The 24,971-nt window shown below is 41.2% G+C and overlaps 1 protein-coding gene and 2 long non-coding RNA genes across 7 annotated transcripts in view; 1 reads left to right on the top strand and 2 right to left on the bottom strand.

The window, feature by feature from the left end:
* Positions 1-1,834: 1,834 nt before the first annotated feature.
* LOC125635843 (uncharacterized) lies at positions 1,835-8,511 on the bottom strand. Its single transcript, XR_007356395.2, has 3 exons — positions 8,099-8,511; positions 6,143-6,210; positions 1,835-2,370 (listed from the first exon to the last, which is right to left on the bottom strand). It is a non-coding gene; the product is annotated as an uncharacterized LOC125635843 (long non-coding RNA).
* FAT1 (FAT atypical cadherin 1) overlaps positions 8,496-24,971 on the top strand; it is a 147,638-nt gene continuing 131,162 nt past the window's right edge. For 3 of the 5 annotated variants that reach the window (XM_048848093.2, XM_048848092.2, XM_048848090.2), the window contains exons 1-2: positions 11,420-11,542; positions 21,113-24,394. In XM_048848093.2, coding sequence (XP_048704050.2) covers positions 11,536-11,542; positions 21,113-24,394 — 3,289 coding nt within the window. In that variant the 5' untranslated portion in view covers positions 11,420-11,535. Of the gene's footprint in view, positions 8,701-11,418; positions 11,543-21,112; positions 24,395-24,971 lie in introns of those variants that run through there. The other 2 variants (XM_048848091.2, XR_007356394.2) reach the window with 2 other exon arrangements.
* On the bottom strand, positions 9,647-12,029 carry LOC142071915 (uncharacterized). Its single transcript, XR_012668153.1, has 2 exons — positions 11,863-12,029; positions 9,647-10,965 (listed from the first exon to the last, which is right to left on the bottom strand). It is a non-coding gene; the product is annotated as an uncharacterized LOC142071915 (long non-coding RNA).

Here is a 24,971-nt window from a genome sequence, read left to right as displayed (position 1 = left end):
TCCCTGAGGTTGGGGATTTGAAAACTGATGCAGATGCTGCTGCCAAGTCTGCCTAGCACTGAGCAGCAGACTACTGTGAGGGATCACAGGCCTTAAAGTAGTGCTCAGGCCATAATTGCCACCCAGTTCACCTGAGTAACTAGGGAAGGTCCAGGGAAGGGCCTGTCAAGGTTCCTTCCCCACTCTGAACTCTAGGATACAGATGTGGGGACCTGCATGAAAGCCCCTCTAAGCTTATTCTTTCCAGCTTAGGTTAAAAACTTCCCCAAGGTAAAAACTTTGCCTTGTCCTTGAACCCTAGGCTGCCACCACCAAGCGTGTTAAAGAACAGGGAAAGAGCCCACTTGGAGATGTCTTCCCCCAAAATATCCCCCCAAGCCCTACACCCCTTTTCCTGGGGAAGGCTTGATAAAAATCTTTACCAATTTGTACAGGTGAACACAGACCCAAACCCTTAGATCTTAAGAACAATGAAAAAGCAATCAGGTTCTTCAAAGAAGAATTTTAATTAAAGAAAAGGTAAAAGAATCACCTCTGTAAAGTCAGGATGGTAAATACCTTACAAGGTAATCAGATTCAAAACATAGAGAATCCCTCTATGCAAAACTCTAAGTTACAAAAAGACACAAAAACAGGAATATACATTCCACTCAGCACAGCGTATTTTACCAGCCATTAAACAAAAGGAAATCTAATGCATTTCTAGCTAGATTGCTTACTAACTTTACAGAAGTTCTGAGTCTGCATTCCTGATCTATTCCCAGCAAAAGCATCACACAAACCCTTTGTTTCCCCCACCCCTCCAGCTTTGAAAGTATCTTGTCTCCTCATTGGTCATTTTGGTCAGGTGCCAGCAAGGTTATCTTAGCTTCTTAACACTTTACAGGTGAAAGGGTTTTGCCTCTGGCCAGGAGGGATTTTATAGCATTGTATACGGAGAGGTGGTTACCCTTCCCTTTATATTTATGACAGGGCTCAACCCCTAAAGCTCCCAATTGGAAGAAACATCCTGCCCCTTGACTGGCTAAGGAGACCTATATAAGCCAGGAAGTCACATCAGGATTCAGGAAGTTGTCTGAGCAACTAAAGGAATCTTTGGCTGGCTGCTACTATGGACCCTTCCTGCCAGTTCCCAATTCCTGCTTCCCCACCTGCTCCTGGTTCCTGTCTTCCCATCCCAGACTCCTGTCTACTCCCAGTTCCTGCTTTCCTGCTCTACTCCAGGCCCCTGCTCCTCTGCCTTATCCCTGATATTTTCTCTGGTTCTGACCTTCGGCTTGGTACCTGCCATTGTCTTTGGTTTTGTCCCTCTACTCTGACCCCTAGGCCTGACAGCCCATGCCCCAGTCATTTGCAGCTACACATTGGTTTGCCAGCCCCAGAACACAATGAACAGTAAGATGGATGGCATTATAAAGAGCCAGTTGATCCATCAGAATTCCAGTTTGTTCACTATATAATCAATAGCTCATCTGTGGGCCCAGGTTTTAAAGTAGGTTGGTGGGGAAGAGTGTTGCGTTCTTAAGTAGGTTCACATTTCCAAAGCACAGTGAAGCTGTTCCCCAACTGTTGGCTGGTACTTAAGGGTAATCGGTACCCTTGAAATGCATTGAATAAAAGGTTGCCTGTCTTGCTCAAGGTCAGTTGGCATTTGAGTGGGAGATGCACTGTAGACTTTCCAAACTTGCTGTTAAGAGAGATGAACAGCTGGCTTCTCAGATTAGCTAGTTCTCCCAATTAATCAAATAGAGATTATCCAAATATTTTGGTTGTCCCAAGACATTTGGTTAATTGGAGTTCAACCAAAAAACAAAAAGTGAAATAATTGGGATATTGTACCTTTTATTGTAACCCTACCAAAAGACATCTTTATTACAAAATGCAAGTATGTTTAATGGGAATCCACCACAGGGTCTAATGTTTGAGTTGCTTCCAGTACTTGTCTTCAGGCTCAGAGTACACATGACATACTACCAAATAGTTGAGAGGGCTTTTGCATTTCCATGGTATTCATGGTGATATATGATTTGTTATTTTGAGAGTATCTCTTTGAAAAGTCTGTATAAGCCCAATAAAACAGTAACTACAGTTGCGTTATTTCTATGTTGTGTAAAGTCCCTGGCTATAATTTCAAAAAAAAGCTACATTGTGAAAAATAAAATATTCCTACCTAAATAATGTCAGCTAATTGAGTGTGTTCAGTGCCAATCCTACAGATGTGTATTGGCTACCTTTCTCCTGCCATGACATAGTGGTGGCATCCATAGATAAGTGAAGGTGAGGGGGGTTGCTCCAGTCTACTAGGTTTGTGGAGAGTCAGAGCCAGGAATCACGCAGCAGCTGGGACCTTCTGTCCTCCTCATCCTGGACCTGTAAGGAAGGGAAACCAAAGACAGACCACAATGAGGAACTGCTGAACCCTTCCTACTGTCCAAAACCAGGATCACTATGGAGCATCTTCTTTGTCCGGGGTGGGAGGAATAAAGTGATGATTAAGCTACTGATGTTAAATGGGGGAAGAGAGCAAGTTCAGACTACAATTTGTGCCAACTACTGTAGCATCCCCTCTTTTTCTGCTTCTCCTTTGAGGGCATAAGTGGGATTTAAGTAGTACATAGGCCCTGCACAGGAGTGAATTTCAGTCTTATCATATCACTTCATATATAACTAACTGAGAATTTGCTGGAAATTGTGCCTGACCCCATTACTGAAAACGTGTATTAGCCCTTTGCCATGGAGGCTCACAATTTTACAGATGGTTATGGATCCTTGATTACTCCTGAAGGCCCAGACAGTGTTGATGTTCAGAAGTACCTTTTATCATCTGCACTTTGTGTGACAATTGCCACCTTTTCTCTCTGATACAGACCTTGTCACAATTATTCGTGTCTTTGTCATCTTTAAATTGGATGTAATTCAAAGCGCTGATTTTCATCTTTAAATCTTCATGTAGTTTAGGTCCCTCTAGCCTAAGTGACTGCGACTCTCCCCAGATACAATCGCAATAGTTGAATGATCAGCTGAAATGCATGAGAGCAGTCCCTCAATGTAAATTTCTGGGGGATGGCGGCAAGGTTATTTCTGTAGAGAACCCTTGACTTCAGTATTTACTTTCACTTCTGTAAGTGATCCATCAGAACTCTAATTTGTTAACTATATAGTAAAAAGCTCATTTGTGTGCTTAGGCTTTTGCCTGAGATAGGTTGTTATGGAAAAGTGCTAGGACCTTAAAAAAGGTTTTTTGATTACTGTGTTTGGAGATATTATTTCTGAGTTTTTGCTCCTTTTTATGATGCGTCCTTTTATGTAGTCAGTTGCTTGGAGTATGATGTTGAAAATTTTATTAGCTGTCTCTTAGTTGCTGTAAATATGCCCAGAATTTTAGACAATGGGTGTATGTTTCTTTTTAAAAAAATAAATCTGTCTAAAGAGCTAAGTATTATTAATAATAGACAGTGGAACTAGGTTTCAGAGCTAAAGCTTAATCCATTATGGGCACCTTTACAAAGGCTTGTCACATTCATTGATCAGGTATCAGAGGGTAGCCATGTTAGTCTGTATCCACAAAAACAACAAGGAGTCCGGACTCCTTGTTGTATTCATTGATCAGGTGTGTGATTACCTAGTCCAGAATATTCTTTGCTCCAAAATGCACTGTGTTAAAGATCTTTTAAAGTAGTGTCCAGGTCTCTTCTCCCAGACTTCTCAATGTTGTGTCTCATAACCATGGGCCCACATGACTCAGTCTGATCTTTTCAGAGACACCCAAAGTGTTCTTCTCTTGTACAGACACCCTGTTTTGTTTTGGAATGAAACAATATTCTCACTATACACTGGTGCCTGTATTTTGAATGCTAGCCTCTCTGTCTTGCTCGTGGGTTCGTTAAATACCATCATAATATACCAATTTTCTCTTGGATAACATGTTAAGAAGTCACCCTGCAAGGATACATCCTTAAGTATGGTGCAGTCAAATATAATTATAATTGTTTGTATAGACATTATTTTTAAGACCAAAAAATCAAAGAGGAGAGAAAACATAAAATGAAAATAGAATATTGAGTAACCATCTTGCAAAAATTACCTAGTCAGTATGGTTCATTATCTTGGAAACCTATTACAGAAGATCATAAAAATTATACACATAATAAAACTTACAAACACCAATGACTAGAGATCTGGGCTTATCCTTTTTCTTATAAATATCGCCACTCAATGTGTCAGAGTGACCTTGTGTCTCCTTTGTTCTCTATTTTAACTCCCTATGAACCACACAGCATAGTGTGGGGATGAGATAGGATAGGGTGTTCTATGAGGAGTAGTAGTGATACTCACCTAAATCTCAATCCTTCTAAATTCTGAATTTCTGGACATATGCACACCTTTATAGCTTCTCCTAAGAGAAGTTCACTGGCCCACCTTTGGATGGTCATCATCTAATCAACTAGCTAGTAAATGTCTCTAGATCTTGGGAGTCTGAAGCAAAGCCTACAAGGCTAACCTACTACCTTGACCAGTTATTATCTGACCCATGAAAACCAGCTGTGACAAAGTTCCTCCTCTGCCTTGGTGGGCCCTGCACTTTTTGGCAGATTTGCTTGCCTCAGAGGTTCATGGCAGCCCTCAGTTTGGCCACTTCCGCTAGAGGCTCAAACCTGCCGTTCACTCAGGTAACCTCATCACTGGCCAGCATGGGGGAAATGGAGAACAATCTCCACAGTCTCTGTTGACCCACCTAGTGGGTTGGGGACAGGCCAGATCCCTTTTCCAAATAGACCTTCCCTTCTGGTGTTTCTCACAGACCAGGTCAACTCTTCTTGTGTCTGTTCAGGAGTTGGAGGAATAGGGGAAATCCAGGCCCACTCTCTACACGGGGTTCCAGCCTAGGGCCCTGTGGATTGTAGCTGTCTACAATGTCCCCTGTATCAGCTGCGTGACAGCCACAACTCCCTGGGATACTTCCCTATGGCCTTCCCCCAGCACCTTTATCCGCACTTCAGGATCTTCCTCCTGATCACGCTTATACTCTTCAATCCTCCAGCAGCACATCGCCCCCTCCCCCCCAACTGATGGGAGGTCCTTTTTAAACGAGGTGTCCTGATTAGCCTGCCTGCCATAATTGATTCTAGTAAGTTCTTAACTGGCTCCAGGTATCTTAATTAGCTTGCTTGTCTTAATTGGTTCTAGCAGGTTCCTGATTGCTCTAGGGCAGCCCTTGCTCTGGTCACTCAGGGAACAGAAAACTATTCATCCAGTGGCCAGTATATTGCCTTCTACCAGACTCTTGTACCCTGCCTACTTCCCGGATCCCAATAGGACCAGACTCCTGTACCCCACTGGTCTAGGTCTGTCACACAGCCAACAAGATATATAATAGTCAGCTTCAAAATACTGGGCTATAATAAGACTTGGAAAGATTAGATAATTATTGGTAATTGCTGATAATCTTTGATTACAATGTACACACACAGACTACCTATCTGAAAATTTGATTTATTGATGGATATATTTTTCCATCAAAGTAAGAAAAATGCTGCTTATTAACTTATTAGAGTTTGATTTTAAGAATATTTACCTAATACACTTTAATATGTGAGGTTGACAGTGTGTGTTTTAACAGTTTCTAAAGTTTTAGCTTTTTGAATCTCAGTGTCTGCTGCTATTAAATAATTTTTGTCTGACTCCCTCCATAAGTTCTTGTAACTGTGAAAATTTTGATCGATAAAAATAAAATATGCTTAAGACCCTCAATTTTGCCCAACTGTGAACATTTAAATTGATAAAAATCAGAACAAAATGCTTAAAACTAAACATCAATATTATTCATCAAAACTATAAAAAAGTAAAAATCAAATTGTGCCAACTCTAGCTATTAGTGACCACACAAGCCACTCAAGTTGGAAAGGCCTGTGTAGAAACCAGAGCCCTCAAATTGAATTATAGTCTTGTAATTCAAATGTGGTTGTATTTATTTCATAAAATATATAAATGTGACAATTTAATCCAATTGAGGAAGTAAGCCATTTATGTGAAGAAGAAACCACATGCTTAGTCTTGGAATAATATGAAATGAGGAATGAGACGATGAATCATCCAGATTGAGAAACCACTCCCACTTAATCAACCATTGAGGAGGCTTCACCTTTGTTTCACCAGAGGCTCATAGCTCCCTCCCAGTATTTCCATCTTCCTTCAGTGTCCACCTCTTCCCTGGCAAAGTAAAGAAAGAAGGGTATGAATAATCACCATCTGTTGCAAAGTCTGATGTGGGTTAATTTCTTATTGTTATCCAGTTAAATTGGCCTACCATGAGGGCAAGGCCTTCTGTACCAACTAAGCGCCATATAGTTGCTGTTCTGGAGGATCTGCTGCAGAGTTGATCCATAACTCTTGATAGTGGGAGGGGATACAATTTAAAGGTTTGGAGGCACTTCAGCACCCCACACATTGCTTCTGGCCCCTTTCTTACTTCCCCTGCACCTCCCACACCTGCTCCAAGCCAGTGCCACCTTGCCCCCACTCCCTTCACAGCTCCTTCCCCACTCACTTCTCCTATTGCCTCCCTGATGCAGGCATGGCATGAGCCAGAGTGAGCTACAGACACCGCGGTAACTGTGGCTGCAGGTGAAGAAGGGATGAGACTCAGAAGGCTTCCCTGTGTCCCCTCTGGTGGAGCTGCACTGCCAGCCCCATCTCTCTTCCCTGCTCCAGGCACTCTAGTGGGGATCAGCACGAATGCTAGGTGTCGGTGCCTTTCCCAACCACATCCCTCTCAGCCATGCTCAGCCCAACTCCCACCCTGGCAGAAATCTGGAGGGGCACATGGCCTCACGTGACGCCATTGCCTCTGGTCTGCTGACACATCACCCTGTATCTGCTGAACTCCAATGCTCCTACACCCTGTGTAGTCCATTATAGAAGCCTACATTGTGAGAAACCTGAGGTGAACTACAGCAGAGGCTACAGTTCCATTTTTATACAGATGCAGTAACCCCAGTACCTTAAGTGTGTGACAGAAAGGGGCTGTAGATGCTATTCCGGTTGGACCCTGGGAATCCTTCCATTGACTTCAACCGGCTTTGGATCAAGGCCATAGATTGTAAAGTGATTGAAAATCCTTAGGGATGAAAGGTGCTATACAATGCTACTTTGCACTTCTACTCCATCATCCACCTGAGACTCTCAGGGTACTTTACAAATTTAGTCTCACAACACCCTTGTGAGGCACATAAGTAAGCATTACTGTAGGAGCAGCAGTGACTGCTCTAGTCAAAGTCACATAGGCAAGTAGCATTCTGTTTCATATGCCTTACCATTCTGACCCCCTGTTTACAGTTACTTGCAACTTTCTGAAATTTTGACCTTTGAGGCTGAAATTTTCCAGGCTGGTTTCTGCTGGAGGATGATTTTTTTTGTTTGAATGGGTGAGCAAAACATAGAATCATAGAATCATAGAATATAAGGGTTGGAAGGGACCCCAGAAGGTCATCTAGTCCAACCCCCTGCTCGAAGCAGGACCAATTCTCAGTTAAATCATCAAACAGTTTATTTATGTATTGGATTATGAAGAGAGTGGGAGAAAAACATATCTTTTCCCTGTTAGGAACAAAACCAACTCTTCCCTCTTTTATTTATGCAGATCTAGTGCCAAAACAGCTGGGGGGAGGGAGGGGGGTATTGGAATTTAGCATAATCGCCCTTTTTGACTGTCCTGTTGATAAATGGCCTGGAGTTGATCCAGGTATGACCTGCTGGAAATTGCACCCGGTGCATGTGCAGTACCCTCCGAGGGGTGGGGTATTGGTAAAGCGTTTGAGGAGTAAATCATGAGAGCGGAGTGGTAGCTCAAAGGTTTATAAGGGGAAAGTTACCCAGCATTTGCTACAGGCTGGGCTGTGCTGCTGTAGTGCAGAGGCCGAGGGAGGGGGCGATACAGGAGTGGAGGAAGCGCTTTGGAAAAGGGAACGGCAACAGCCCAAACTTCTGCTGCCAAGAGGGCTGGAACGGTGACAGCGGAGCCCGACTCCCGGGCCAGGGGCTTAGACCCGGGACGCATCCCCACTGAGCCCCAGCTCCAGGAAAGGCGGCGGCGCTTCACCTGCTGCCACACACGGGCTCGGGAAACGCTGCGAGCGGTAGTGGGAGAGGGGCTCCGGCTCAGGTGTCTGATAGCCCCTGCTGTGGAGGCCGAGATCCGCCCCCAGGGAGCCGCTGGGGCCGGGGTAGGAGGAAAGGCTGCCGCCGCTGGAGAATCCCTTCAATCCAACGCTTGGAAGAGGGAGGGGACGGCGCTCCAGTGAGCGATGTCCAAGAGCGAGCGAGGGAGAGGAGAGGGAGTGAGTCAGTGATCCGCTGCAGCTCGCTTTCTGCTGCTGCGGAGCCTACTGCTCAACTCTACCCGCTCTTTGCCTGGACATGTCTTGAAACACTTGGGTCGTTCCGTCCCTCGCCTTTCTCTCTCTCCCCCTCCCCACCCCCTTTCAAGTTTGAAAATCGAATGGGTACACGCCGAAATGCGGCCATCGGGATATGGGCAGGGGCGCTGGATTTGCTGCGCGTTGGACCTGTGCTGAAGAACAGAAGGGTGGCAAAGTTCATACTTTAGACGCTTGACAATTTTTTTTAATTAAACAAAGTGTGCGGGGAATCAACTAAACTAGAGTGGACTTTGGGAGAGAAGTATTAAGTCCAGCTGGTCTGGTGAGTTCTTAGATTTTGTTTTCCCTGGATTTTAAAAAAATATTTAATTGTATTTATGTTGTCCAGTAGCATAAATAGGCTTTAATGAAGTACACACTACTGTGTTTGTCTGGCTAGTGTGTGTGGGTATATACACACACTCCTATGTATACCTATGTTTTGATCCCTCAACACACACACATCTATTTCCCTCCCTCGATATAGACAAAGATATCTAGATAGTTCAGTCAAAACCTGTACAATACGGAACCAAATTCAGAAGGCTTGTTGCAAAGATGTTCGACTGGGTTTTGCATTATTTTAAAGTGTAACTTGTTTTAGAAATGGTGCCTGTGGAAGAAGAACAAGGAGTCCGGGACGATGTGTTGTGGTGCAGCGCCCTCTAGCCTGCGCACTGGGCACGGCGGCTCCTTTTCCCCCCACGGCTGCCAAGTTCAGCGTTGTCTGGAGACACAAGGGACCGGGAGGAGCCCCATTGCCCTCTTATCCCGCTGGTCCTTGCTCCAGAGGTGCTCCAGTTCTGTCTAGAACCATAAATGAGGTTGCGGGGTCTTTGCGTCAGGACTCCTGTCCTCACTTTACAATCATTTCCATCAAGCCACTAAAAAGGCAAACTTGAGATATTTGTGAGTCGATTACTTCTGATCCGGTCCTGAATGTGTGAAGATTTAGTCATAGATCAAGCAGGAATCGTTGGGGCTCCCAGTGCTGCCGCATCGATCGATTGATTTATTTGGCTAGGAAAAAAACGGTGCACGGCGAATGCGTAATAAACGTGCTCCTGTAATCTTCTCTCGCCCTTTGCTTGCTTCCTGTGGCGATGAACTCCGGTTTCTTCCAGGCAATTAGGTTTCTCAGTGAGTCTGCCGAGTCAGAATTCCCTAAACAAATGTTTGATCGTTATTAAGCGTTTATCATTTATTAATGAATGGCGATCACTCCAAGGAACATTTGGGAGTATTAATCTTTAATGTTATTTACATGTACATGCCAGGACGATATCATTTCAGCTTTATCCCAAATGGCTATTTCTTTATTGGTAGCATTTACTATTTCAAGGAATGTCTAGGAACTAAATCAAAGGTGTTGGACCTTTTCAAAACCAATGCACCTTATAGCTAACGTGCAGTAGAATCTGGCAAACATTGTAAAAGATAAGACTTCAGGATCCACTCAGATAACCACATTTTACATCTGGTCATTTATATAAATAATTTGGCCAATCCCACCCATTCCTGTGGTTAAGATTTTCTATCTTAGAGAACAGGGATATGTGTGTGTATGCATATTAGGTTGCACGCTATTGTCTACTAAACCGCAAATTGTACACTGTTACTACAAATAAAAGTACCAGCGAGCCCAGGGTTCTAATTTCAGGTCAGTGTAAAAGTTCTTTCTTTACATGGAGCAATAGTGTTCTGTCTCGATGTCCCCGTAGTTGTTTATTTTTTCCCCTTTCCATAACTTGTTAGAGACTTTCATGTACACAGCTACTGAATGATGATAACTGAATTCAGCTGGGAGCCATGAAATACCTGACCTTGGTTTTCCCTCCCCTTCCAAAAAACCCTTTCTGGAGAGCTCCCTATTGAGAACAATCTTTTTGGCTCCCATGATTTAGGTCTCCACTTCTTCTTTTAAACACCCTAAACACTTGTCTCTAAGGTTGAGGGAATAAGCGAAGGGCAAGAGAGATTCTTACACTGAGCCAAATCTTGCTCTCTTCAGTGTAATCACTGTGGTTACTCGTGTGAGTAAGGCGTCCAGGATTTGGTCCGGTGTCGCTTACATTTTGGACTTGATAATCTTTATGCATAAGGTTTTGTTTTGTTTTTGGTGTATCTTTGGACTTCCTTTTAGATATTTACAAATGTCCAGACTACTGTCTGAAGAGTTCTGCTTTTTTCAAGTTTTAAATAAGCCGTCTAATAAAATAACTGTACACAATGGAATGCAAAGCTGTCCTTGTCTCCCAAGTTGGTATTTTTGTCTTTTCCGTCTTCAATTTCTGGCCGGATAATGAGGAGGTTAGTGGAGTTTGGGCTACAGGGCGTAGTATGCATGCCACTTTCCAGAGCTGGAGTTTGCAGAGGTTAGGTTTTCTTACCCAGCTGTGCATACAAGTCCTGGGGAAACACTCCCACTCGTTGCACTGGGAACTTTGTACCGTGTGGTGTGTTATCACTGGAGGAGGTTGATTCGGTTCTAGCCGGATTCCTTTTAGGGTTCGTTGAATAAGCAGGAAACTATAAAGCAATGATGGTCCTGTAAACGAGAGGAGATAAATTTAAATGCCGATTGCAATAATCTCGGATGGTTTGAAACAGCAAACTCTGAAGTTTTTATAACAAAAGAAAAGATCCCCCGTTTTCAGCTTCTAGATTACTGACATCATACCCCGCTCTGCTCGTTTTTTAACTTGCAAATACCAACAGAAATAAGAACAAAAATTAGCAGGGCGAAGGCTGAGTTTTCGCTGCCTCTGCTTTGTTACCGAAAGCTTTTTTTAAGCAAAAACCAGTGAAATGAGTCCTGCCATCGAGGAGAGATAGTGGATCTTTTGATGTGAAGGGTATAATAATTTAGGAGCCAGATGGTTGGGAGCCCTGGAGTCTCTGGAAGTGTGGTTTAGGTTTTCATGCCAGGGAAATTAGTTCCGGAGGGGGGGTGGTGGTGGCAGGCCTGGCTTGCGGAGGAATATAGAAATGCAGAGTGCAGCGGCCCGGGAGAGGGGAGCGGGACGGCGGCGAGGGGAGAAAGAGAAGGAGTGGGGCAGGTCACCATGCGGCGCTGGGCGCCCACGAAGCCCCTCCACACATCTCCTCCCCGCCGGCAATGAGAGGTGAGGGACTGGCGCGCCTGGCTCTGGCGGCCTCTTTGGGGAAACTTTCGGGCGAGTTTGAGGCGTGGGGCAGAAGTTTGGGGCTGGGGGCCCGGGAGAAAGGAGCGCAGCCGGCAGGGTGCAGAGCCTGCCGAGCCCGGGCTGCTGTCCGCGGGCTCTGCTCCCGCTGCCCCGCTCGCACGCAGCCTGCAAAGGCTGCAGCCCCCGGCCCCGGAGGGGACTGTGTCCTGGAAGTTGGGCAGGGAGTTTGGGGGCAAGAGGGGGCGTTCGGGGGTGGACGGTGAATGGGAAGGTGCCTGTAGCCCTCCCCCCGCCGCTACCTCCTTCCTGCAAGGTTGATTGCAGCCGCCGCTCACTGTCTTGCCTCCCCCGGGGTCGATGAGCATGGTGGGGGCCAGGGGGTGGGTGAGAGGAGACGTGAGGGGAATAGTAAGTCCCTGGAAGTGAGCTTGGAAACAAGAGGCTGGCGCGGCGTTAATGGCCTGGATTCATTTGCTACACAATCAAATCAAAGCCACGATGCAGGGGCAGGGAGCGTGGGGGGAGAAGACCTGGACGAGTTAAACCTGCGCTCACGAGTCTCTTTTCCTGCCTGGCTCCATCAGGCCACGTTATCGCGGAAACGGAGCTGAAAAATGTGAAAGATCTCCCATTCTCATCCCTCCCAGCTATGCTTTAGAGACTTCTTTTTGTGTGGCATGGTGGCTGTTTCTGGTCAGTTCACTATGAAGCTACAGCTTCTCTCGTTTTAATGCTTGTAAAAGGGTCTTGTTATTACGAGTTTAAATGAGCAGAGAAATAGTCAGAGACTTGGCTGTAATTTTGTCTGCAGGAGTCTATTAAATTACGCCTAGGAAGAGAGGAGGAGATAATTTTGTACCCTGAAGGGAAGGTGTCTGTCTGTACGCATTATGCATTTAATGGGCCATTGTAAACTTAATATCCATGGTAAGCCGACGAAGATTCGCAATGAATAAATATCTCCGGCTGATTTTCCTCTTTGTTTGCGCTTTTGCAATGTATCTACCATTGTTTGTCCCTTGAATTCCTTTGACACGTAAAGAGCAAAGCGTGCACTGAAGAACTCAAGGTTTCTGATTCCTCCCTCTTCCCCCTCCCCCATGTTCTGTTTCTAAAATGCTCGAGCTGAAATTCTTCTTCAGGAGTTTACATTTTGTGTAGCAACCATAATAAATTGTGAAGTTTCACTACCAAAAATGTACTTTTTAAAAAAACAAAAACCCCTTTAGTAAGTTTTCACTTACCATGTATTTATTTGTAGTTACAAATTTGACGCAATAATAAGCATAATGTTAATAATGTCACTTATTTTTAGGGGAATTTCTTAAAAGCTATTATACTGCCCTTGATATCTTTGAATATTAAACTTACGATACATTTTACACAGTTTTAAATTACTGTATTAATAGATGTATGGGAGGGATACCTACATTCATTTTTTTGTAATTATTGTGTTCCTTACACTGCATAAAGCTCTGATTTATATGTGCAGATTTAAATATTGTTTGATTGAAACTTCATCTATTACTACTGTAATGTCTCTTCACTTTAAAAGAGAAGCAATAATGGGTGTCAGTTATGCCAATGGTCTAATAACTTCACTTGAAGAAAAGCTTTATAGGGGCCCAATTCTGCTTCCTTTGAAGGTCAGTGGCAAAACTCCCATTCCCTTCTGTGGAAGAAAGGAGTACAATACTTAAAAGAAAAATCTTGAAAAACAAAGTTGCACTTAAAATGTTACCCCTTTTAGATAAAGTGGTTTGGTCACCAAAAGTTTCAAGATAATCACTTGCTACGTTGAGACTTAAAACTTTCACGGTATTTGATAGTTTTCTGTATATTATAATAAAAAAAGCATTATGTATATTGCACAAGAGATTATATGGTATCTCATTACAATTTTCCCTTGTGAAACTCATCAACAATAATGGCTGATTAAGAGTCTTTTAATGATAGAGTATCGTTAAAGCCACTGTTACATATGAATATAAGAAAGTTACAGAGCTGTTTTGGCATAGTAAGCCGTTTGAGACACAATAAAGATTAAAGTCTCCTTTTCCTGGAGTGAGGGTTCAGTCCTTCAACCTTTACTCAAGCAAATATCACTGCTAATGCAAAACTTCTAAATTTTCTTTTTGCCTGTTGTGAGTTTCAGAGTATTTGTGCACTACATAGAGTAGTTAGGAAATAGGTCAATTTCAGGGATTTAATAAGCCAAAATGTTTATAGCATATAGGGCTTGTGTTTACCCACAAGTTTAAACTATTATGTTAATCTTCCCAACAATGTGCATTTTCCAAATAACTTTCTGGCTTTAATAAAATAATTCAACTGTAAGCTTTCATCATGTGTTAATTTTTTGAATACAAACCCTTCCCCCCACCCATCCCGGCAAACTAGTCTCGGGATTTTGACCTAAAACTTGACTCACCTTTAAACAGTTACAGTCTAATATGGAAACTTCAGGGCTATAAGCAACTATTCTTTTAAACAGGTAATGCTTAATTGCTGAGAAATGAAGATATATTGGTAGGGTCTACAAACTCATTGTCTTTGTCTCCCTCTTCAGGCTCTGCAGTAAAGGCCTGGTCATGCAAGCTCTTACTCAAATAGCAACTTTTTGAATGAAAAAAGCGTTTGCAGATTCATATCCTAGAAGTTTACAAATTGTACTCACCAGAGCTTTTTTGATGTTAATTAGTGATGTTGATGCATAAAGATGTTTTGGCTTGTTAAGGTAGTATATAAATTAAAGAAGTTGTTAACGTAAGTGTGTGTGTGTATGCATGTATATTTACATTTATCTCTCTTTCTGTATATATCTATATACACACACACATTAGTTCCCACTTATTAAAAATTCATGGGAAAAATCTCAGTAGAACAAAACACTAGAAACTACTGTAGAGCCCAATTTTCATTGGCAGAAGAATGTACTAGAGGCATTTCTTGAGTACACAAAACTCCCATTGAAGTTTCCCTGTAGCTATAGGACAAACTGTGCTAATAAGAAAGACCCTAATCCTGTAGTCACGTATGCATGTCCCACTGAACTCAACTGGATAGTCTTGTGAGTAGATGATGGATGGTATTGTGGTTAAGGTGCTAGACTTAGGGCTCAGGAAATCTATGTTTTAATTCCTGTTTTTTTCATGGTCATTCTATGTGACTTTGGGCATATCTCTCTGTCTTAGTTCCCCACAGAGGTGGGGGGGGGGAGGGAGAAGAGGGGAGGCATAAGTGGTCACATGCCCCCCAGATTTGCTGCTTGGTTTGTACAGAGCATGGTCTGTAACACTGCTGAAGCTGGTGTCCTTTACTCTGCCCCCACCCCGCCCGCACCCTCCACTATCGGCAGGCACAGGTCATGTCTGGTTCCCCATGTATAAAATGGGGACAATTAAACTTCCTTTGAATGTCTTCCATAGTCCCAAGCTCCTTTGTGTTGGAACTGCCTCTTACTAAAGTAAGTGTGTGTGTGTGTGTGTGTGGTGCCTAGTACATGGGGGGCCCCAAACTTGGTTATAGTCTGTAGGCACTAGTATATAAATAATAGTAAGTTGCATACGTTTGTGAAAGATTGATGCCCAGTTTAATTCAGTGATTTACAGCTATGGTAGTGGTGGAAGCATACTAGCCCTAACTTTTGGCCTAATTTCATTCTTTCTATTGCTGTCTGAATATTTACTAATTTGTCTTAGTATTTTTTCTTATTCAGAGTGATATAGTATCTTTATCAGTTAACTTTCCTTTTATGTAAGAAAGCTTCCACTACAGAAAAACAATTGCATCATATATTTAAAACTGAAACACTGAAGAAAAATGTGAATATTAGTTAAATAATTTCTTCCAAATAGGAAATCAAAGAATGTCTGGTTATGGCATTCCAGAGGAGTATACTGTCTACTTTTATGAACATGTGGCAATGAAATTTAGTTAAGCAAACTGTTTTGCTATATTTTGAAAATGGATAGAAAATCATAGACTCGTGATATTTCAGAGATAACATTTTAAGAGTTTAAAATGTAGCTTTGGCTAAAATGTTTCTGGAATGTAGTCATTTTGGCTCACTAAGAATGAGTTATAGGTGATTAAAATACAGTCTGATGTTTTTATAAAGCATTGTATACTACATCACCTGACATCTTTACATTGTTAGATTCCCCCCTCCCCCCCATAATTCTTTTGTCTATAGAATTAACATTATTTCATATCTTTGGGTCTTAATCAAGACATATTACATAGAGGTCTTCAGATAATCCGAGATCTATTATTTAAAATTTCCAATATCTGTCTAAATTATGTCACAAACTAAAAATCCCACATTTAAAACTTCATGTTTTGAGGTACAGAAATATCAATTAGTAATTTTATCTAGGTGGGATATTATTCTGTGTAACAAGACATCTCTTGTTCCAGGTTTTAAATCAGCAATTTGCCCAAGCTGCTGTTCAGGGCTGGATTCCTTACTGGCAGCCAGGCAATCATGATTTAAATATTTGTGTACTGTTTAGAAGTGACAGATTCTATATTTGAAGTTCCTATGGAAATTAAGCAATAACTGCTTAAAAGTATAATACAATATTATTAGATGTCACATAATAATGTTGGAGTAGTTAAAATGCTAATGGTGTTTACACTTTTCAGAATTCTGAGTTGAATAGATGTAATGTATTTTCATAAATTCAAGATTCACGTTTTCAGTCAAAGTGAGATGTGAGGAGGACAGGATAATAATGCATTCATCTGTAAACAGACTTCACTTTTCTTTATGAAGGGAATATGATCTTTCAAATTTTGGTACCATATGAACAGCTAGTGGTAAGTTTAAGGTTGGCAGGAGTGTCAAAAGTCAGCAGTGTTATCAGTAATGGAAACACATAGTTGCCAACTTTCACGAGGTAAATAAGCACCCCGACTTTCACAATAAGCCAAAAATCAAGCTAATTCTATTTCAAAACAAGACAGAAACAAGCCAATCCCTAAGAACCCTAACACTCTGTGACTAGTTCCCCTCCCCCCCCCCCCCCCCAGCGTGCAGTCTGGGACTGTGGTGGACCCGCTGTACACCCCTCACTCTCTTTCCCCCCCTCCAAAAAAAAAAAAAATAAGAAAAAGCAACCAGCTACTAGCCAACAAGCCGATTAAGCCAAAAACAAGTGCAATTTCTGCATTTTTTTTTTTCGTGGGTTTGGCATGTCTGATTACCTTTCTAAAAAGAAGAATTCCATAATATTATTGAGGGAGGAAAGGGGAAATGTGCATTGTGACACATAATGTAAGCTCTATCAAAGAGTGGTTTCTGAAAGTTTGCTTTTGAATTAAAAAAACCAACCACCACCACCCCAGAATTGGAGGAATTTAAAATATAATCTTAAATGCAAAGACAAATTCAGAGGCAGACTCCTTCCTCGCCCTTTAATTTTAACAAATTGGGCAAACCATACCTTAATGTGAAAATAGCCACAGGATGGTAATAGGAGGGCACAAGAAATTCTGTAAGGATGAGTTTGTGGAGTTTCCATGAAATCATCCTGTCTGTGGGGAAAGTTTAGGGAGGGCACAGAGGAAGAAGATTCACTAATGCACAGAAAGGGGATTATTAGTGCCATGCATGCATGGTGTGCCCCTCTGTACTGCTGCCATGTGCTTGACCCTGGCTTCTGCTAAAGTTGTTGCCCCTTCTAAGGGGATGGAGACCATAATCATCAAGCCTCAGCTCTGCTTCACTGCTTAGATACTAAGATGATCAGTGCTCCATAAATACATTAGAGAGATGGATAAGGCATGTGTATAATCTGGACAACTCTTCCACTCCTGTCTATACCGATGAAAAGTGAAACGTGAACAGCTTCAGTGAGGGGTCCGCGACTGTGGAGATGACAACCCTTCCTATGTTTCTGTGCCACGGAAAGCAGTGCCTGCTTGCAAAAGCAGAGTTACAGTTGAGATCCTTGTATAGTCAAAGCACTTTTGTGAGATATGTTTTTGTTTAGTCTCTCGTTGATTGCATTTAAAAAATGGCTTAGTCATTTTATAACATGGCCTTTAGCACAATTTAATGGCCTCTTAAATTGCCCTGAGTTTTAGAATTATTGGAGTAATTTTAGGGTGAAACTGTTCATTTATTTATTTATCTTGTTCAAGTGAATTTATTGCAAATAAAGTCCTGGGGATCCAAGGACACACAACAGGTGACAGCCCAGGTAAAGTGTGCAAGCTTCCTGACAAAGCTGTCATTTGAGGCCCACAAAATCATACCTCCCACCCCAATTTTAAGATAATTTAAGTACCAATTCTAACCTTAGATTTAATTTTTAAAAGGTTGTAGTCTTTTTTGGTTGTGGAAATAGCCTTGCTCGTGTAAACTAATTACTTGGTTTGAAAGATTATCACAGTGATTTTTTTTTTCCCAAACAATTACTGATCATGTTATCAACCATTCCCTCTATGGTTTCCTATGGCCACAGGCTACATGGTCCAAGCCTTAAGTCCCACAGCTTTCAGGGACTTTGAGTAATTGATTCGTGGTTGTGGGTGAGCCATTATCTGGCTGCCTGAATGAGCGCTCTCTCTCTCTCTCTCTCTCTCTGAGTTGTCATTGTGACATCTAGCCATGAGATGGACTAGCTTAGTTCTTGAGCTAGGTCAGGTGCTTATCAGTGTGTAGGGTAAAAAGGTAGTGGGGATTTGGCCTACTTGTCCTGTTTCAGAAGCCTGCTTAAGGGAGTGGGAACTAGAGGAGGGTGAATCCTTGTGAGGAGAGATGGAAAAAGAAGGCACAATGGGAAGGACTTTGAAAGAGACAACAGGAGGGGGCTGAAGCCACGCTAGAAGCAAGGACTGGAGGGAGGGAGAAGAGAGAGATAATAGAATTCAGGAGGAGGGGAGGATCACAGGAAGAAGAACAATGGAAGAGCACAGTGAAGAGTCAGTGTGACACTGGAGAATGGGTGAAAATAGGAAAGACCACGTATGGTAGGTAATGAATTAAGAGAATACCAAACAAGAGAGAATAGTCAAACATAGGAGAAAAAAATAGGATAACGGAATTGAAGAAGGGATTAAAAAAAAGAAAAGATTTAAAATACCTGGGTTAGTGAATTTTGTGTAATTTATGGGTTTTTTTTTTTTTGGTGTTTTCTTGGCAGATGTCCTATGTAATAGCCTATATTTTATGGGGAAGGAAACGGAGCTCCCAAAGCCTCAGGTTACCTGGAGTGTGGTCCACTACAAACATCTCCAAACTATCTGTTGTGGTTCTTTTACCATATTCAGCATTGTGGCATCTGAATACCTTTGTAAAATCTAAATTAACCACACAAGGATCTCTGTCCATCTCGTCTCTTGTCAGAAAAATTATATATTTATTTTTTGCTAGCAATTATTACTGTAGGATAGGGATGTCAAAGAAGAGGGTTTTAACATTTTGATCTGACAGTTTTGAGTTTTGGGGTGATTCTGACATCTGTTGGGGGTAAGTTTCATATTCATGGGCCAGCTGCAGAGCAAATTCTGCCTCCTGAGCCCTAGAGTCTTGCTCTTGTGGTTGATGGTTCCGTTCTTCCAGTGTAAACTGGCTGTTTTATGAGGTTATATGCATGCTATATGAGGAAGAATCTCTGCTAATGTGGGCCATTCCTTTAGAGGGCTTTGAAGATAATGACAAAAGCCTTGAACTTGATTCTCTATTCATTAGTATTCAGAGGACTGGAGTGATATGGTCTCACCATTCTTTTTTGCTGAATAATCAAGGCTGCTACTTTTTTAATTTTTTTTTTTTTACGGTTGGTGACTTAATTCCAACAATGCATTGCATTGCAGTGATGAAGCATGGAGGCCATGAATGTGAAGATCACTGTGGTTAACTTTGAATCTTTTAGGATGGGGAACACACACTGGTCCTGCTGCAGGTGGCAGAGTTGATTCCTTATCTATTGATATTTGGGTATCTAATACCATTACAGAGTCCACAAAGACCTTTAGAATGACCATCATAGTGGTATGAGGGCAAACATTCCTAATGAAAGGTGGTGCTATAGTAGTTGTGAGGTCCTCAAAGTGCTTCCCTCTCATCACAGTTTGTCCTGGATTGAAATGTTGGCAATTATGCATCAACACGTTTACAATATTGGGCTCTCCTGCTGGTGCAGAAAAGAAAGCTAATGGTGACTTGAAGATTCTGCCCATGTCCATTAAATATGGGGAATGTCAAAAAAAAGTTTGGAGAGGTCCTTTAAGAAAGGTAATTTTAATGGCCTTCCCAAATTTTTTGGGCCAGTCCTCCTTTCTTCCTTTATAACATTTTTTTGCCTCAACTTTGTTTTGATGGGGATAGATCTAAGGGTAAGAAAGTAATTCATTCCCTCCGCATGCTGAATCCTCATCTTCTCCAATTTAGTGTTAATTGGGAAAGTATTCATTGTGGTGTGCACTGCCACCTGCTCAAGATGCAATATACGGACAGTCCCTGTCCCAGAAAGCTTGTAAAGTAACTAAAACAGACCTAGAACAGAGTGGTTGCACTCGGAAGTCCAGAGGAGTGAATGATTACACTCTTAACATAGTCTCAGTCCAATTCTTAGAATATCTTTTGACATTAGCCATTGAACAGCCTAAATTAGAAGGCATGAGAATGACTTTCTGTCACTATTGTACCAATGCCACATGTGACCCAGTAACCTGAAGTGAAAGGTTCGGTAGTCTGTTATGAAGCACTGGGGTCATCCAGACACCACTAATTTTTTATTTATAAAACAAGTCAATAACACATGGCCTGTAATGGTGACATTTCAAAGACTATTTTTAGTATGGTATAACCTTAATAACAATTGCGGCAGCTAATCATTGTCTGCTTTTTATTTGGGCTTGAATGAGAAATGTTTGTTACATGTGGAGGAATTTTATTCATATGGATAAAGAAAGTGCACAACTGAAGCCATTACTAGGCCACTAGTTTTAAGGTCAAGATGTGAGAAATACAGCATTAATAAGCTATATGACAAAGCATATTAACTTTGGGTAGCTATGGGTATAGTTATATTAAATGAATACTTTCCAAATTGATTTTCAAATTACAATAAATGAAAGCCCTTTAAGTAAAAAATTAGGGTAGTCTTAAATTTAGTGTTATATAGCCAAACTTAATATTTGCAAGAAAATTCAAACTGAAGTTATTAGATTTCTTTAGTAGTTGCTTTCAGATGGTCCTTTCAAGACAGAGTAAAAAACTGTGTAATTAACCTTGGCTTTTAATTTATTAATCCTTCCATGGTATAGCGGTATTCCCTATTTTTCTGATTTATGAACTTCCATCATTCAAGTGTTACATTTTTAAGATTTTTATTATCTGACTACCTTTAAATAGTCTGAAACATATGGAAACTTTATTGAGAGATCATAATCTAGTCATGTTACTTTTAGCCACATTAGAGATGTAAGACTTTAACTAAATCCTTTGTATTTTAAATCACATAATTAATCAAAATTAAAATGACACGTCAGTAATTTTTGCAAAGCCTCAGTTAATGATTCTTTATTTTGTTTCAGGGATTTTGATAATTGACACCATGGGGAGACCCTTGACCATGCTGCTGTTGCTGCTGGTGCAGCATTTTGGAAACTGTGAAGGAAATCAAAGACCATATCATACTTCACCCGTGCAATTTACACAAGTCCAGTACAATGCCACGGTGTATGAAAATTCTGCAGCCAAGACTTATATTGAGCAGCCAGTAAAAATGGGCATTTACCTTGCAAATCCACTGTGGGATATAAGATACAAAATTATTTCTGGTGACAATGAAAACTTGTTCAAAGCTGAAGAGTATATTCTTGGAAACTTTTGCTTTTTGAGAATACGGACCAAGGGAGGAAATACAGCTATTCTTAACAGAGAGGTGAAAGACCATTACATATTGACTGTAAAAGCAGTTGAAAAGAATACTAATGCTGAAGCACGCACACAGGTCAGGGTGCAGATACTGGATACAAATGACTTAAGACCCTTGTTTTCTCCAACATCGTACAGTGTTTCTTTGCCTGAAAATACAGCAATAAGGACCAGCATTGCAAGAGTAAGTGCAACAGATGCAGATATTGGAACCAATGGAGAATTTTACTACAGTTTTAAAGAAAGAACAGATATGTTTGCTATACATCCAACAAGTGGTACAGTGGTTCTAACTGGAAGACTCGACTATGCAGAAACTAAGCTTTATGAGATGGAAATCCTCGCAGTGGATCGTGGAATGAAATTGTACGGCAGCAGCGGTATTAGCAGCATGGCAAGGCTAACTGTTCACGTAGAGCAAGCAAATGAATATGCTCCTGTTATTACAGCTGCTGTATTGGCTCCTTCAGAATTGGACAAGGATCCAACATATGCAATTGTAACGGTTGAGGACCTTGATCAGGGTTCAAATGGAGAAATAGCATCATTAAGTATTGTGGCTGGTGACCCACTTCAACAGTTCAAAACGGTGAGGTCTGTTCCAGGAGGTAAAGAATATAAAATCAAAGCTGTCGGCCACATTGATTGGGAGAGCCAACCTTTTGGATATAATCTGACTCTTCAGGCTAAAGATAAAGGAAATCCTTCACAGTTTTCTTCTGTAAAAGTTATTCATGTGACATCTCCACTGTTTAAGTCTGGACCGGTCAGATTTGAAAAAGATGTGTACAGAGCAGAGATAAGTGAATTTTCCCCTCCAAACACTCCTGTGATAATGGTAAAAGCTTTACCTAGTTATTCCCAATTAAAATATACTTTTAAAAATGCACCAGGCAAAGTCAGATTCAACTTAAACCCGCACACAGGTCTTATTACCACTTTAGAACCAATAAAAGCACAATATGCATCCCATTTTGAACTTGAAGTCATGACAAGTGACAGAAAAGCCTCTGCAAAAGTGTTGATTAAAGTAAAAGACACAAACAGTAATCCCCCTGAATTTACTCAGACATCATATGAAGCTTCCTTCGATGAGAATGTGCCAGTTGGTACTAGTGTCTTGAGTGTGAATGCAAAAGATCTTGATGAGGGTGAGAATGGTTATGTGACGTATAGCATTGCAAACTTGAATCCTTTACCATTTGTGATTAACCATTTCAATGGTATTATCAGTACCACAGAAGACATGGATTATGAATTGATGCCAAGGGTTTACAATTTAAGGATTCGAGCTTCTGATTGGGGCATACCATATCGTCGAGAAGTTGAAGTTCCCGTTACTATTATTTTAAATAATTTGAACGATAACACACCACTATTTGAGAAAATAAATTGTGAGGGAACAATCCCTAGGGATCTTGGTGTTGGAGAACAAATTACTACTGTATCTGCTATTGATGCTGATGAGCTCCAGTTGGTGAGATACCAGATTGAATCTGGAAATGAATTAGATTTATTTATCTTAAATCCAAACTCTGGGGTGCTTTCCCTGAAGCAATCTCTAATAGATGGTTTAGGTGCTAAAGTATCTTTTCATAGTCTGAGAATTACAGCTACAGATGGTGAGAACTTTGCAGTACCATTATATATCAACATAACTGTAGCTGCCAGTCGTAAACCAGTAAACTTGCAATGTGAAGAGACTGGTGTAGCCAAAATGCTGGCAGAGAAATTACTGCAGGCAACTAAGCCGCACTCTCATGGTGAGGTTGAGGATGCTTTCTTTGATACTCACTCTATGAATATACATGCACCTCAGTTTCGAAGTACTCTTTCAAGCAGTGTTGAAGTAAAGGAAAACCTACCTGTGGGTTCCAGCATAATACTTCTGAATGCCACTGATCTTGACACTGGCTTCAATGGAAAACTAGTTTATGCTATCTCTGGAGGTAATAATGATAGTAGTTTTACTGTGGATTTGGAAACAGGAATGTTAAAGGTTTTATCTCCCCTTGATCGAGAAGTAAAAGATAAATACACTCTGAATATTACTGTGTATGATCTGGGAATACCACAAAAGTCTGCGTGGCATCTTTTAGATATCAAAATTTTGGATGCCAATGATAACAGACCAGAGTTTTTACAGGACAGCTATTTTGTTGAAGTGAGTGAAAATAAGGAGCTGAACAGCAAAATCATTCAGATTGAAGCCACAGATAAAGATTTGGGACCCAATGGGGAAGTGAAATATTCTCTTCTTACAGATACAGACATGTTCGCTATTGACAGTACGACAGGTGTTGTGCACGTTGTAGGGGCTTTGGATCGTGAAATCCAACACGTGCATTTCCTGAAAATAGAAGCCAGGGACCAGCCAAATGAAGAACCTCAGTTGTTTTCCACTGTACTTTTGAAAGTGTCTTTAGAAGATGTCAATGACAATCCTCCTAAATTTATTCCATTGAATTATCATGTGAAAATTCGAGAGGACCTTCCAGAAGGAACTATTATCACATGGCTGGAAGCGTATGATCCTGATGTGGGCCAGTCAAGTCAAATACGATACAGCCTTTTAGATAGTGGAGATGGAACCTTTGATGTAGATAAATTGAGTGGAGCAATACGTATTGTACAAAGACTGGATTTTGAAAGGAGACAAGTTTATAACCTAACTGTACGGGCCAAGGACAAAGGAAAGCCGATTTCATTATCTTCTACCTGTTACGTTGAGGTTGAGGTAGTTGACGTAAATGAAAATTTGCACCCTCCACGGTTTTCCAGCTTTGTGGATAAGGGTTTTGTAAAAGAAGATGTCCCTATTGGTTCATCTGTGATGACAGTGACTGCCTATGATGAGGATGCAGGAAGAGATGGAGAGATTAGGTATTCAATCAGAGATGGATCTGGTGTTGGCATTTTCAGAATAGATGAAGAAAAAGGTAAGAATTTTGTCAGCATCTTAATTCACTTATTCTGTTTCCAGTATTTCAAACAAACAAAAAAACACCAAACCTAAAGCACTAACAGTAATAAGAATGTGTTTTTACATTATTTTATTAAACATTTCTTATATATAATTTAGTGACAGTTTTAGTGGATGCACACTGTTAGGAAGTGAAACAAAGTGAAAATGTTTGCTAAAGTTACATTTTTCCTACTTGGATTAAATTTTTACAGCACATATAATAAATTGGTCTCAAAACCTCTCCCACATGAGCACCAAAAGGAATATTACATGGGGCCCAGATTGTGGAGCTCTTACGTTGTTGAGAACTTACTCATGTGAATAGTTCCATAAGTGATGACTCATCAGAATGCCACAGTCTGGCCTTAGGGAAAGAGTGGAAGCTTTAACTCTGGAATTTTCTTGCTTTTTTTCTCTTTGTTAGAGAAGCTATATTCAAAGGATAGCAATGATATATCTGTGATGATTATATTTGCTGCTTTGGGTAAATTTATTGATAGCTTTCTCTGTTGTTCACCTTAACGATAGTAACTGTATATTTTTGGTGAACA

The sequence above is a fragment of the Caretta caretta genome, chromosome 4 (genome assembly GCF_965140235.1).
Source record: "Caretta caretta isolate rCarCar2 chromosome 4, rCarCar1.hap1, whole genome shotgun sequence".
NCBI lineage: Eukaryota > Metazoa > Chordata > Testudines > Cheloniidae > Caretta > Caretta caretta.
This window is presented reverse-complemented; position numbering and strand designations above follow the sequence as displayed.